The following is a 13,479-nucleotide window of genomic DNA, read 5'->3' as shown; positions in this document are numbered from 1 at the left end:
TGATTCTTAAGAACATAGAATACTAAAGATCACGTACTCGTCGCCTATATGACCTCCAAGGGGAAAAAATGTACATTTTGTTTAAAGACTTGTGGCAACACTGCACAGAATACACTTAAGGCAGGGAGGGCTTCGCCGCTCAATGAACTCTGAGGTGTCGGCGCCCCATCGAGTCATAATCGGAAAATGTAAGCCAGTAATTTTTTCATGTAACAATGCCTAATAATGTCTTCAGTAATATCTACATGGCTGAAGAGAGGTACAGCAGTGCCATGCAGACAACGCAGACAGTTATAGCCCTTTCGGGCACGGAGTTGGACGCTCTAACAAGGTACGCGAAGCGAGCTCGAATTAAGGCCGCTCCTGACGCGTCACGAAGTCCGGCGTGCGAAGACTGATGACGCTGCAATCATTGCTACGAGCCGGGACAATAGCGCAATTGAGTCGGCGTTTATCCTGCTAACGTAGGTCCGGTTTCCGAAAGGAAAATCGCCGGGAGATCACAGCTGGTGCGATCACGAATCTATCCGACGTGATTCAGAAAAGCGGTGTTCGAATCCATTGTTCAGGTGTGAGTCCGAAGTAACATAATTGTTGGGGTTTAACGTCCCAAAACCACGTTATGATTATGATGGACGCCGTAATGTAGGGCTTCGGAAATTTCCACCAACTGGGGTTCCTTAACGTGCACCTAAATTTAAGCACACGGGCCTCAAGCATTCTCGCCTCCATCGAAAATGCGGCCGCCGCGCCCGGTATTAGATCCCGGGACCTTCGGGTCAACAGTCGAGCACTATAACCATCAGACCACCGTGGCGGGTACGTGTGAGTCCGAAGTAGATTACCAATCTTTATAAAAGGCAAGTAAAGCACTCGGTTGTAATAGTGGACGCGGCACTTCGCCCACTCAAATCTTTGGCGAAAATCTAGTTAAGTGTGCCTTGAATCTGCTACACAGTAAAAAAACATGGCTGATCTCTCCGTCATAGGAATCGGTATAACACGAAAGTGAAACGTGACTTCACAGAAGTAGTGCTTATTGTGTAGTGATATATGAGAGCTTGTACAATGTCTATTCGTGTTTGGCCGCTATAGCACCGTTTGACGTGGATGCACCGATGTTGACAGCATGTCTCTATCGCAACGACTAACGCCCATGATCATGATTAAACCGTTGTGGTAGCTGACAGTGTGAACATATATTTGGACACAGCGAATCGTGAATCCCGCGTAAGGATGATATCAACAAGCTCATAATCAACATTGGTACCCGGTATGCACTTCTTCAAAGCGTCGTCAATTAAGGAGAGAAACGGCACGGTGTGCGCTTTCTAGTAATGGGTAGCCGACGCCTGTGCTCATGCATACATAACACACACTGCGCTTCAGCAACAAGGGAGGTAGAGATTCGTAGCCTGAGCCGCAAACGCGTGCGTCCCACTAGCCTCTGTCTCGCAGGCGCGGCTCTCGCTCCACCAAGGCACGACATTCGCCCGTCGAAATCGCGTCCTTTCTGCAACGCACATTGCAGCAGTTTCGTTAGTCGGTGCTCTCGCAATTGAAGCAGTCGGCCGCGGAGAAATCCCGTTGGTGCACGTGAAAGCTGCACTACTCCGATGAGCCGACGCACGCTAACACGAAACCAACGGCAAAGAACGTAACCACGTAACTGCGTCAAGGGTGCCTCGGCGACTCGGCGACGACAGCGCCGCCAGTCTGCCTCTCTGGTATCGAGACGCTGTAACCATGACCTCCGATATCGCGTGCAATCTCGGAGTAAGCGCTAGTAAATGTCGATCGTGAAGCATTACTTCTTTTCACATCTTACAGACGGCGGCACCGCCCCGCTCCGCCCGCCGCGAAAGAAAATGTGTGAAAGATATAAGGCGCGTTCGCGGCGTGTCTGGCATCTCCCGAGTTAGCTTAGTCGGTAGTGCGTCGGGCTCTTGCCGTCGCGGCCGCAACGTCGTGGGTTCGATTCCCAGCGGGGTATCTTTTTCTTGGTTATTTCTTTCTCACCCGTTGGCGTCCATTTTATCAACGTCATATCCGTGACGGATGTACTTGGTGGACCCCGGCATAAAACACTTTCGTGTAAAAAAAGCCAAGCTCTCTTTGTTTGGTTAGCCATAAACACATTTTCTCTGCACCGTTTCAATCATGCGCCTCAACACTCCTACACACGAAGATTACACTCTTGTGAGTGGATAAGTCACAGAAACACCTTTCGTGCGCCACTTGGATCACAGGCATCATTGGCAAAGAAATGGTTGAGAAGTGAAGTGTACCTCATCTCACTTGCCCACTAGAAAACAATTACGCTCGTTTGGGTGGGTTACCCAGAAGAACACCTTACCTGCCCCCTTGTGATCATGCTTTTCCTCGGCAAGGCGTTTGTTGAGAATTGTGTGCTGTGACTGTCATAGACACTTTGAAAATTACACTTTCCTAGGTGTATTAGTCATAGAAACACCCTTTCTGCATCATTACTTTTTGACACATTTTAGAAAGGGAGTACTTGTTAGCCCGACACCTGCAGTGCACCCTTCTGTTGTTTTAATGGCACTAAAAATCTGTGTACCACATACACTTTACGGATTACAATAGCCCTATATGACACAACTGAATTTTTAAACGTTTAAAATGACTGAGCTTATTTTTCTTCTGTATTCGCTCCACTGATGAAGTAGACTGACAGCACTTTTTGTTTTCTTTCATGGGCATTTCTAGTAGATTCTAATAATGCCTGCCAGTTAACCTTAAGGAGCCATAACATGGTCGTCCGATCGGTTATTTTTGCTTTATCATTGAATAACCGAGAGTAGACTCTCCGATACGGTTACACAAAGAACCACAACTACTAGATACAAGTTTTCTACTGCACCGAATTCAACATTCATTTATTCTTGCTCCCGTACTCAAGTTCATAGGAGGGCTAACACCTTCATTTCGAGCGTTGACGTGATTGCTGTGGTATTTTCTTCGGTGATTACAACCAGGTCATTCTCTCCCTGCCACATACAGGTCTAAAACAAGACGTCAACATCGGGCTGAGACCCGTACAGGCAATACCATAATTGCATTTGTTTCCCTTGTGTTACCTCTTTCAACGCGACTGTCTCTTACAAGCAATCTATAACCCCCGCAGAAAAATATACATAAAACTCCCATTCATTGCACCCCATATAAATGATGAGTTGCACAGCTCACAACAACAAAATAAAGAAGCGTAATAATGGATTCTGCCGCGAAAACCTATTTACTGCTCACTTCGCAGCTGTTAATGAAGCCATCATTCGCCTTAACGCGAAATGTACGCGTTAAGCGAGGAAAGAACACCTTTCTCCGAACCACCCCCTGTATTTCGCCTCCTTTATAATGGATTGCGGTTCGCGCACGGTAAAGAAAATAATGAACGGTGGCGGGAACATGCCCTAACGCAACCAGAACGGCCGCGGGCCGCTTATCACCGGACCGTTGGAGCGATTTTAGAGGGCGATATTGATGATTGAAGAGAAAAGCCACATATATTGCCCGTCGCGTGTCCAGATACGCAGTTTGCACGAATTACGCCTAACTGAGGCGCCAGCGTGGACGTAGGGGGCGCTGTAGGCGCGGGCCGGATAGAAAGATTAACTGTAATGTTCACGGCCACGGTGCCTGTTATGTGATATAGATGTACGAGCACTAGATGGGTCCGATAACAGTAGTGTAGATGGAGAGATAGAAGTAATGCGATAAAAAGTTGCGTATAGACGTCGAAATAACGAAAGCGAGTGAAGCACCGCAAAGGGAGGGGCGGGCGAAATTTTACTGGCCCGAATGAAACAGGCGTTGCCGGAACTTTGCCTTTCGCATATCGCAACGCCTGGTAGTAAAAAAAGTATATTCTCCGGCTGCTGAAGATGGAGTGAGATTGGACGTGAAATGGCGGACGGGGTGTTATAAAAAAGAACGGAGTACCTACTACAACACGTGACATCAAGGTGGAGGCATGCGCGTGTTCGGAGGCACAACGGTATATATACCGTATAAGCGGAAGGTCCAAGTGTTTACGGCGGTTCGTGGCCAAGAGTCATAAATACGACGCCCCCTTACGAGGAAATGACGTTTTTATTTTCACGGAGAGCACGAGGGGAAAGGACCGTTGCGCGGTTATCGCCTCGCATCGCGCGACGTTTGCATCGTTAAAACTGTGCAGGCTGCTGGAAGGCCTTCAGTTGCCTGAAGGTGCGGCTGATAATGAATGGGTCGCGTTGTCTACATTATTTTAAGCTGACTTGGGCTTATAGGCGAACATTAACGCTTTCTCTTGCCATAAGAAAACGGCAGTATTCCTTTCCTTTTATTCTTCTCCTTGTTTCATGCCTTTCTTGATAAGCTTCTTGTATATCCCAGGATGCAACGATTCGTTACAGGCGTCGTCTGTCATCTTGTTCGGAACAGAAGGCCTGCCGAATAACCTAGCCTGTTTTGGAAAAACACATCCGATCAACCACACGTTCCGTGCGGTCTGCTATAATTTGTATAGCAGCTCCCAAATACATATAGCAGAAGACAGACAAATTTATGCACTCTGCTCACAGGTTTCTATTACAACTGAAGGCAGTGCAGCGTCGCCCGCTTAGTAATAGGACATCGTCTGCTCATCATTGTTAAAAGCAGACGACACTCTGGACTATTAGGCCTAGCTAACTCAATGATGGCCGACGCCAGCATTGTAGCTTCTACAGCGGTGCACGAAATTGGTTGGACTGTGCGGACAACTTGTGTTTCTGTGATTCGTTTTTCTGCTCATGTATACCTTGACGCGCTTTCTCCTTCACAGAAGCGCCGTAAGCGTGTTCAACGGCGTACGTATTTATGAGCTGCTATAAGGAGAGAAGACATATTGAACAAAAAACAAGAAAAGCCGCTGCCTTTCAGGATGATATCGGTTTCCGCGTGGTTCGCTAATCCCCACCACACACTACACGGGGCTTTCACCGCCACTTGGGGCAGCTCCGCTTATTTGTTTATTGCTACTGCAGTACTTTCTTTTACGCCTTCCTGTCGGTTGGGTTCGCCGCAGTGAAGAGCGCGGGGCTTCGGAAAGCGAAAGCGAGTTCGGCTTTACGACGCCCCTGTCGCCGCGGTGAGCTGACGGGTCGGTAAATTGGACCGTGCAAGAAACGCGTCCCTTAACGACTTTGTTACTTCATTTTTTTTATTTTGCCCTTCCACGAGGTTAGGCTTAAGCGACATAACCGCAAAGGCGCCGTTCCGCCCACTTCATTTACCAGCTGCAGGAGGACGATGGCTCCCCCTTCGTCAAGCATGGACGATGGACACCGAGATCTGGCAGCCGCAAATAGCCAGATCTGGAGGCCATGCGTATACAGCTTCCGAAATAAATTGCTGGATGTAATCCTGGCGCTGCGATCGGCTAGCTTCTCTGGTATATGTAGTACCAGGATTTCCCTATTGTTTATCGAAATGTTCTTGTGGCATTACATATGTATCGACAGGGTCCTAAGCCTACTTATTCAGATACTTTATCAACAGAAATCTATTCAGATTTGTGAAGTGTGAACAATTTAGGCTTAGCGGTCCAATCTATTCAGCTTTGTGGAGAGAGAGAGAGAGAAATGTTTTAATGAAAAGCTGGAGATGTTTGCCTGGCTATTCGCCTGACATGCTACTCCAGGTGCTCCAGGGTGATGATTATGATATATACACTGATAACCACACACACATACATCGACTACACTGTTTACAGAGTTTCGGTTCGCGGGTTCGACGCTAACTGAAAGGTAAGAACAAACTCAGATGTAATGAAAACTGAGCCGCAAATTAAAAGTTCTGTATAAATTCCAAAGATTATTACTCCGCCACGCTAGCGGTGACGTAAGCATAAATTTCGAACAATCCAGGCTTTCGAACTAAACTCCGTTGGTCTCACTCGCAGCGTCATGTCTGTGTCCGGTGAACTTGAACGGCTATGAAACCTCACCGGCCGCCTGTCATTCAAAAGTCTGCGCACAAAACGGCCTTTCGGATGAGCGACGGTATGCCAGCAGCTCCCGCGAATCGACGGCGGCCGAAACCGCATCTTCAATAGACGCGCAGGGCACATTTCCCAAATGGAGTCTCGTAATTGAGGCGTCCCGGCTTTAGTCCCCGTAAGTGAAATAAAAAAGAGAGAGGCGCTTCACGTGAGCGGCAGAACGTACGAACGCCAATCACAACGGATTCCTGCCCACGAACCACTCGGAGGGGTAATCAATCGGAAGCATAATAGATCCCACGGCGAAAGTTTCGTAATCTTGCGCGTCGTCTGCTAGCTCTCTCCGGTCGTCTGCTTCTTCGGCGAGCACGTCGTCGCTATGACGCAATCACTGCACGACCTTGCGTTTCATCGTCCGCTCACAGGAGCTGAGAAAATCGTCTGCTCGTCTAAAGTGCCTGCACTTCACGAGCGTGTAGGCCTAAGGTGCCGGCAGCTTCAGTTTCGTACTCGTTTCAAAGCGTGTTTTCAGAGAGAAAGAGAGAGACTAAAACTGCGCATGCGCGCACTCTCGTTGCCGCTTTACCTATTAGACACGCGGAGATTGCTAGGAAGGGGCGCCGAGCCAGAAATCGAACTTGCACAGCTTTCACCCCTGCCAACTGTCTCGCCTTTTCTTTCTTTCTTTCTTTCTTTCTTTCTTTCTTTCTTTCTTTCTTTCTTTCTTTCTTTCTTTCTTTCTTTCTTTCTTTCTTTCTTTCTTTCTTTCTTTCTTTCTTTATCATCGACGCAAGGACGAGTGGGTTCGCTATCGTCTGCCGAGTGTTGCCGTTCAACACCGCTAGGGGTCAACGGTTCATCCTGGCAATCGTGACGCACGTACGCATGCGAATGGAAAATGGTTGCTTATACGAGCTGCAGGAACCTTTCTCATACTTCTTACTCGCTCACACTTTTTTTTTCCTTTTGCTCATCAGTGCTGCTGATTCGACGAGCAGCGGTTTCTTGCAACGATGGCTCAATAGGGTTCAATGCGTGGCAAGTTCGCCCGATGCACTCCTGGGCTGCGGTGCCAAAAACCAAGAAGGCAGTCTGTAATTTGCCTCCGAAATCGAGAACCACCTATAAGCAGCAGCCAACGGTCTGGCGCGTAGCACGGCGGTTACGCAGTACCGCTGCCTTCGGAGCATAACTGGGCAGTTGTGCAAGTCAAAAAGTCGTGTTGTGCAGTCGACGAGACCTTGTGTCGTAGATCAAGGTGTTTCTGCCAGCGTGAAAGCTGGGAAGGAAGCTTCGGACCGGAAATTGACTAGTGAAATTAGCCGATTGTATCCGGTTGTGTGCTCTTGGCAACGTTGAGTGAATGCACTGTGGCCGTTTCAAAACAACCATAAGGAATCATTCTCTTCACAACCAATGCAGCATGGAATGAAAGTTACGCATACAGTGAAAGTGCGAAGCTTATTAAAAATTTTAATACGACGTGTCCAAGGTAAAGTCAGTCGAGTGACTAATCAATCACTGTTAGCTTCTGATTCGTTCCGTGAGTGAGTGAGTGAGTGAGTGAGTGAGTGAGTGAGTGAGTGAGTGAGTGAGTGAGTGAGTGAGTGAGTGAGTGAGTGAGTGAGTGAGTGAGTGAGTGAGTGAGTGAGTGAGTGAGTGAGTGAGTGAGTGAGTGAGTGAGTGAGTGAGTGAGTGAGTGAGTGAGAAAGAGAGAAGGAATACAAGAAAGGCAGGGAGTTCAACTAGACCACGTCTAGTTTGCTACCCTACCCATGGGGTGTGATATAACGGGGTAAAAGAGAGAGAGACAGACAGAAAGAAAGAAAGAGAAAACCATCACTGCACACATTTCACAACACACAGAGTGCAGGGTATCACAGGCGATCGCTCAATTCCGTTGCCTTAAAAAACTGCAGGAGGGCTCGTGCGGCTTACTGAGCTGATGAGCTGCGAGGCGAGGCTCCCAAGATATTTCCCTCAGTTAAAGGCTGATCATCGAGTCTCTTCAAGGCACACTGGAGAGTCCGACGACGTTGTTCCAATTGAGGGCAGCGGCACAAGAGGTGATCAATAGCCCCTACACAGTCGAAGTTATCGCACATAGATGAATTCGCCATACCTGTTCGATAGGTGAATGGCTTGGGTAACGCTACACCGACCCACAGCCGACACATCATTGTAGCATCACTTCGAAAAATTTGTGTTCGCAGTTGTAGCTGTAGCAATGAATATGTCGTGGAGTGGCATATGGGGTGAAAAAGAGAAATAGAAAAGAAATATTAGGCTTAGCTGCATCGCACGGTATGTGTGACGTCGTCGTGGACTGGACGTCCGCTCAACTGTAGAGCTTGGAAATGAGAGAACAGTCATAAAGGCGATTCTATTCGTTAGGTGAGTCAATACGCTGAACGCAGGGAATCACAGCATCTATACGTCACAAGGTCCAATTTAGGTATTTGACTGAAGGACAAAAGCACTACCACAGCGTATTGAACATGGTTCTGGATGAATGCGAGCGTAAGACTGTCGAAAATATACCAAGATTCACTTGCCTATTTCCACATTCACACATCTGCGTTGTCTCTTAGAGGACGTCAATAAGTTTTATCTCTTACGTTCGAAGAGATATGAACATTCGACAACTATGAATAGAGGATTCTCTATTCAGAGTTGTCGCGAATCGAAATTCAGAGTATCGGAATTGTTTTCTGCATTTCGAACGTACGCAGCACGCTCACTCATACGGTATCGAAATTTGATGCACAAGTCAGCCTCGACAGGACGCGGACCTAGGGCAGTCCACGTTATCGCGGTGTCGTGACGCTGCGCAGAATTTGCCTAGGTCACGGCACAAAAACGCTGGATACACTGACATCAGAGGGGATATACGAAGAAACAGAAGTTCCAGGTGCGTTCATTCTGACTAAGCTCACGCCTGGAAACAGCAGCAATTGGAAGATCATATATAGCTATAGAACGAGGACTTCGTCAAGCATTCGCCTCTTAGGTGTCAAAACTGAAACTAGTTCAAAGAAGCAAGTATGGTAAGTTAGAGATAGAGAGCTTCTGATGCTTGCCGGCATTTCTTCTTCTGTCGTAATTAAAACGTCAAAGTGCTCAAGTCATACAGGTGAATGTAATTGGCTTTTTAATTTATTTCGCTTGATCCAAGCGGCTGCGACGCCGCAAAAATGTACATGTCCGCAGCTCCGTCAACCTCTGTCTTTATGTATATACAGCGAACTCTTCATTAAACGTAACCTGAAGGGACTATGAAAGTGTGTTTCATTTAACAGGAGTTACGTTTACTGTAAGATGAACAGCGGTGCAGAATACATGTAGGAAACCAGGAAATAAGATTACTTTTAAGGGCTTATTGTCTGTTAGTTCTCATTAATATTGCACGAAACCAATCATATTAGAGACAGTTGCTCTATTTAAGCAGCAGTTCCGTTTAAGAGATTTCCGTTTGCTGAGAGTCTACTGCACATAGTTTCAGAACAAGGTTCCTGGTTATTCGGTAAATGATATGAATAACAGGTCCCAGTGAAAAACATAACATTTACTCAGACGTTTCGACCGAAGACCGGTCGGGGATATTTCAAAAAGGACAGCCCTCGGTCGAAACGTTATATTAAATATTAGTGAAAAACATAACATTTACTCAGACGTTTCGACCTAAGACCGGTCGGGGATATTTCAAAAAGGACAGCCCTCGGTCGAAACGTTATATTAAATATTAGGTTTTTCACCGCGACTTTTTCTTTATTATTTAACAGGGATATTTTTGGCATCATGTATATATGTGACGGTGAAATAAATTGCCTTAATAGTCGAAAAAGGGACGTTAGTACTCCTTTCAAGGTTACAGAATTCCGACGGCCATGACCGAGACGTTGAGCGTGAGAAAGTTGGCGGATAAAACTTTATAAAAGGAAGAAGGCGGCGCGCACTAACAAGGTCTAACCCAAATTAGAGCGCACCGTTTCGCTCCAGTGCGTTGGCGAAGAGCGGCCACTCTCTAGATAAAAAGCACCCCGTCCCGTTACACGCGCTTCCGCGTAGCTGAGTCTCGCTAATCTTGAGCGCCTGCGCGCATCATACATAGTCAGCCGGGAAGCGCGGTTCTTGGCTCAAAAATGTGTGCCCTAGTGAGAGACCCCCTCCTTCACACCAGGTTTCTTCAAAGTTTGGAGTGAAAATGGCCGCATCCACAGCTCACCACCACTCAAGACCGCAAACGAGAGCAAAAACGCATGCTTCGAATCGCATCTACGTCATGGCCAGGCCCGGACCAATCGTGAGGGTCATTCGTTGCGAGCCACTGGCGTTGAGGAGGATGTGATGCCGGGGAGAAGTTGAGCAGTGGGAAAGAGAGCGTTTGGAATGACGTTGTTGCAGAGAGGGCAGGTAGAAGCGGCAAAGGTGTAGGAAAGGGCGCTTCTTTCGATAGAGAGAGAAGCGAGGCGAGGGGGATACCGGCCGGCGTTGTTGCATCGCGTCGTCTGCTCCGCGTCGTCTGCTCCGAGAAGTTTTCGCGTCTGCTCCGCGAGCGCATCGTCTGCTCCGGGTCTTCTGCCACTCTTCGCGAAAAGGAGCGCGCGGCATCATCCAACACTTGGGGAGTAGTAGCGCGCTCGTACGTCGTCTGCTTGGCCCACCCGTTGTCGTCTACTTGGCCCAACCTTTGTCGTCTGCTTCGGTTCAGTTTGGTTCGGCTGTTGCTGCTGTTGTGCGAAGCTTCTTCTCGACTTGTGTGGTGTGGTGTTCCGTGGAAGCCCATTTCTTCGTCGCACACCCGGCTTAATTTCTTCGAAACTGTTCTTCTCGGTGGTGCGTGCCTGCAAGAACGCCGAGAAGACGAAGAGAGGAACCCCCTTCAAGTGCGGAGTTTACAATTTTTTTTCTATTTTTGCATTTTTAAACCTTTCCCTTACAACATCCGAACCGCTTTACACGGTCGGTCGTCTGCTACGTTCCAGACGACACATCTGCTGCAACGTACAACAGACGACAAGAAAAGCAGACGACAAAAAAAATATGTTCAGGTAAGACGATATTCCGCGTGCCATTCATAAAGGATGTTTCCGCGTCCTTTTTCCTGGACTACTCGTGAGCATTGATGCCTGCATTGTGTCTGGGACAAGTGTGTGTTTCCTACCTTGACCCTTTGGGCCCCACACCCTCTAGTTCCTTTGGTACGGCAATCACGTGATGACTGGTTCCGAACGCATCAATCGCTGTGCGCGCCCTCGATCGCCCTAGGCGGGCGGCGGTCCATCTTTCGGCCCGTTGTGATGTGACTTGACAAGGCGTGCAGCATTTTTTGGAGAGCAGTGATAATTTTAAAGGCGCGTTCTGAGGGTGGGCCCCCCTGACCCACTCGCGTAGACCCGTAATACCAGGGTATCGGTTCTGCGTTTCTTCCGTTGCCTTCAAGATTTCTCTTTTTTTTTCTGTTATTCGAAGGGTACGATTGCGATGTGTCGAATTGCAGTGAAGCCATAACAAGCCGTCTGGAGTCGTTTAAACAAAAGTAACTTTAGAACGACTCTGTATCAATCACCGAGCGCCGTCCGGTCTATCGTGAGCTTTCCTGTACGCGTCGACTTAGTTCCAATCTTTAGATACTATGGCCAGCTGTGGGTCTGTTTCCACCGCGCCCGCTGAATAACTTGATGCAAGGACAATAAAAAAAGTACGTGCAAATTTCTAGAGTTGATCATCCAGAAATTCGTTACATTATAACACTCTGCTAGTAAAGTCGATGGGTGCGTCAGTAAACAGCGCCATCGAGTTTGGAATGTCGTGTTAAGCAGCCAGTGTAGAATTGTTTTTTTTTTTTCGTGAAGTTCCGGAACGCTCCATAATATCTGGCAACTTTATGCATACATTTAATATTCTGGTATCTGCTTGATAGCAAGAGCAATGAAGGAAGTACAAGCAAAGTTTTTCTATCGATTATCCAAAGTAATTGCAATTGGTTAATTTATAACGCTCTCCTTTTTAAGTCTATGGGTGCGTCAATAAACAGTGCTGCCGAAGTCGGAATGTCGGGTTAAGCAGCCGTTGTAGGGACCGGAACATTTTCTATGACCTTCCAGAACGTTCCATAGAATCCGGCAATGTTAAGCATAAATTTACCGTTCAGGAATCTGCTTGTTAGCAGGGTGAAGAATTTCATTACTACCGCGAACATCATTCCTCAGAGAAAAAAAAATAACAGGGTTTATTTTATTTTTTCGTTCTAACGCGATGACCTGACTTAGCTGGGGGCGCTCGATACGCTTAGAGCGTATCAAGCATCACTCTTGACCACACGTGACAGGAACACAATTCCTCCACTAACCGAGCGCGAACCTGCGCTACCAATAACAAGAAACCGTGCTACGCATGGGCAACGCAAACTGGTTTATTAGTAAACAGTCCGCGTTTGAACGCAAGACGCATCTCTTTAGTTGCGTGCACTTACGGGCCACGACGTTGTCATTAGGCTTAAGTAAGCGTAAGCGCATTAGCCGGAGGAGCGGAAGACGAATTAAAACTCGTTAGTTTCTGGGATGTCGTGACCTCAGTGTGTGCCTCCCTTTGTTTGCAGGCTTATTACGTAACCTTGACTTGTCAGCCGAGAAACGGGCCGGCGTACAGGCCACTATTACGTTAACATAACGTGGCAGCGTATCCGAAGCTCTTCACCTGCCGCCAGCCAATCAGAAGCGCAATCACGCGAATGCACGTGACCTGACGCATTAGAGCGTTTCCGTCCACTATATAGCAGGCGACGCTCTATCGTTAGCAGCCACCATCGTCTGCTGTTACCGCGACAGCCAAAGTCTTCTACGGCAGACGACGCTCTATCGTCTGTCGTTAACGGACAACGCTCTATCGCGACTGCCAGAGCGCTCTATCGTCACATTACTGTGAGAGAGTGCACACAGCAGTGCGCTATTTAGAACGCCGTCTGCTGGATATAATGCGCAAGTGGCGGGCAAAAGTGTTTGTAATTTTGTACCAAGATGTAGGGCGAGAAGCATGCGAAACGAAAACGCCGAGCAGAAGAGCGGTCTTTATATCCCGTCGTCTGCTAATCGTATGACGCCGTAATTGGTGGACGACCGCGTACTTAAATTTGCTCTAAGATACGGGTTGGATGGCGGACGAAAAGAAAAGGTAACCACCGCAATGCTCGAAATAGCGGCCCTTTATAGAACGCCTTCTGCCGCGTGTATAATGCGTAAACGGTGGACAATTAGCTGTAGTTTGCACCAATTAAGAGACGATGTACATTAAGCAGACGAAAAAAGAAACAATTTACGGCGGTAATGCGAGCCTAATAAGCAGCTTTCTTTTAGTTGGTGCTCGTCGTCGGCTCCCACAATCGAGGAAACCATTGGTTTTCATTAAAAAGGTTTTGTTCTCTCTCTCTCTGAATTACGGTCGAATATAAGGGTTGAACACGCTTTTGAATCTCTTCCTTCTTCAATTTTTTT

The 13,479-nt window shown here is 47.6% G+C and overlaps 1 protein-coding gene across 1 annotated transcript in view; it reads left to right on the top strand.

The window, feature by feature from the left end:
- Positions 1–245: 245 nt before the first annotated feature.
- The window catches only part of LOC119399955 (uncharacterized), a 96,013-nt gene continuing 82,779 nt past the window's right edge, over positions 246–13,479 (top strand). The window contains exon 1 of the mRNA XM_049417512.1: positions 246–331. Coding sequence (XP_049273469.1) covers positions 246–331 — 86 coding nt within the window. The remainder of the gene's footprint in view (positions 332–13,479) is intronic.

Source organism: Rhipicephalus sanguineus, chromosome 7 (assembly GCF_013339695.2).
Source record: "Rhipicephalus sanguineus isolate Rsan-2018 chromosome 7, BIME_Rsan_1.4, whole genome shotgun sequence".
Taxonomy (NCBI): Eukaryota; Metazoa; Arthropoda; class Arachnida; order Ixodida; family Ixodidae; genus Rhipicephalus; species Rhipicephalus sanguineus.
This window is presented reverse-complemented; position numbering and strand designations above follow the sequence as displayed.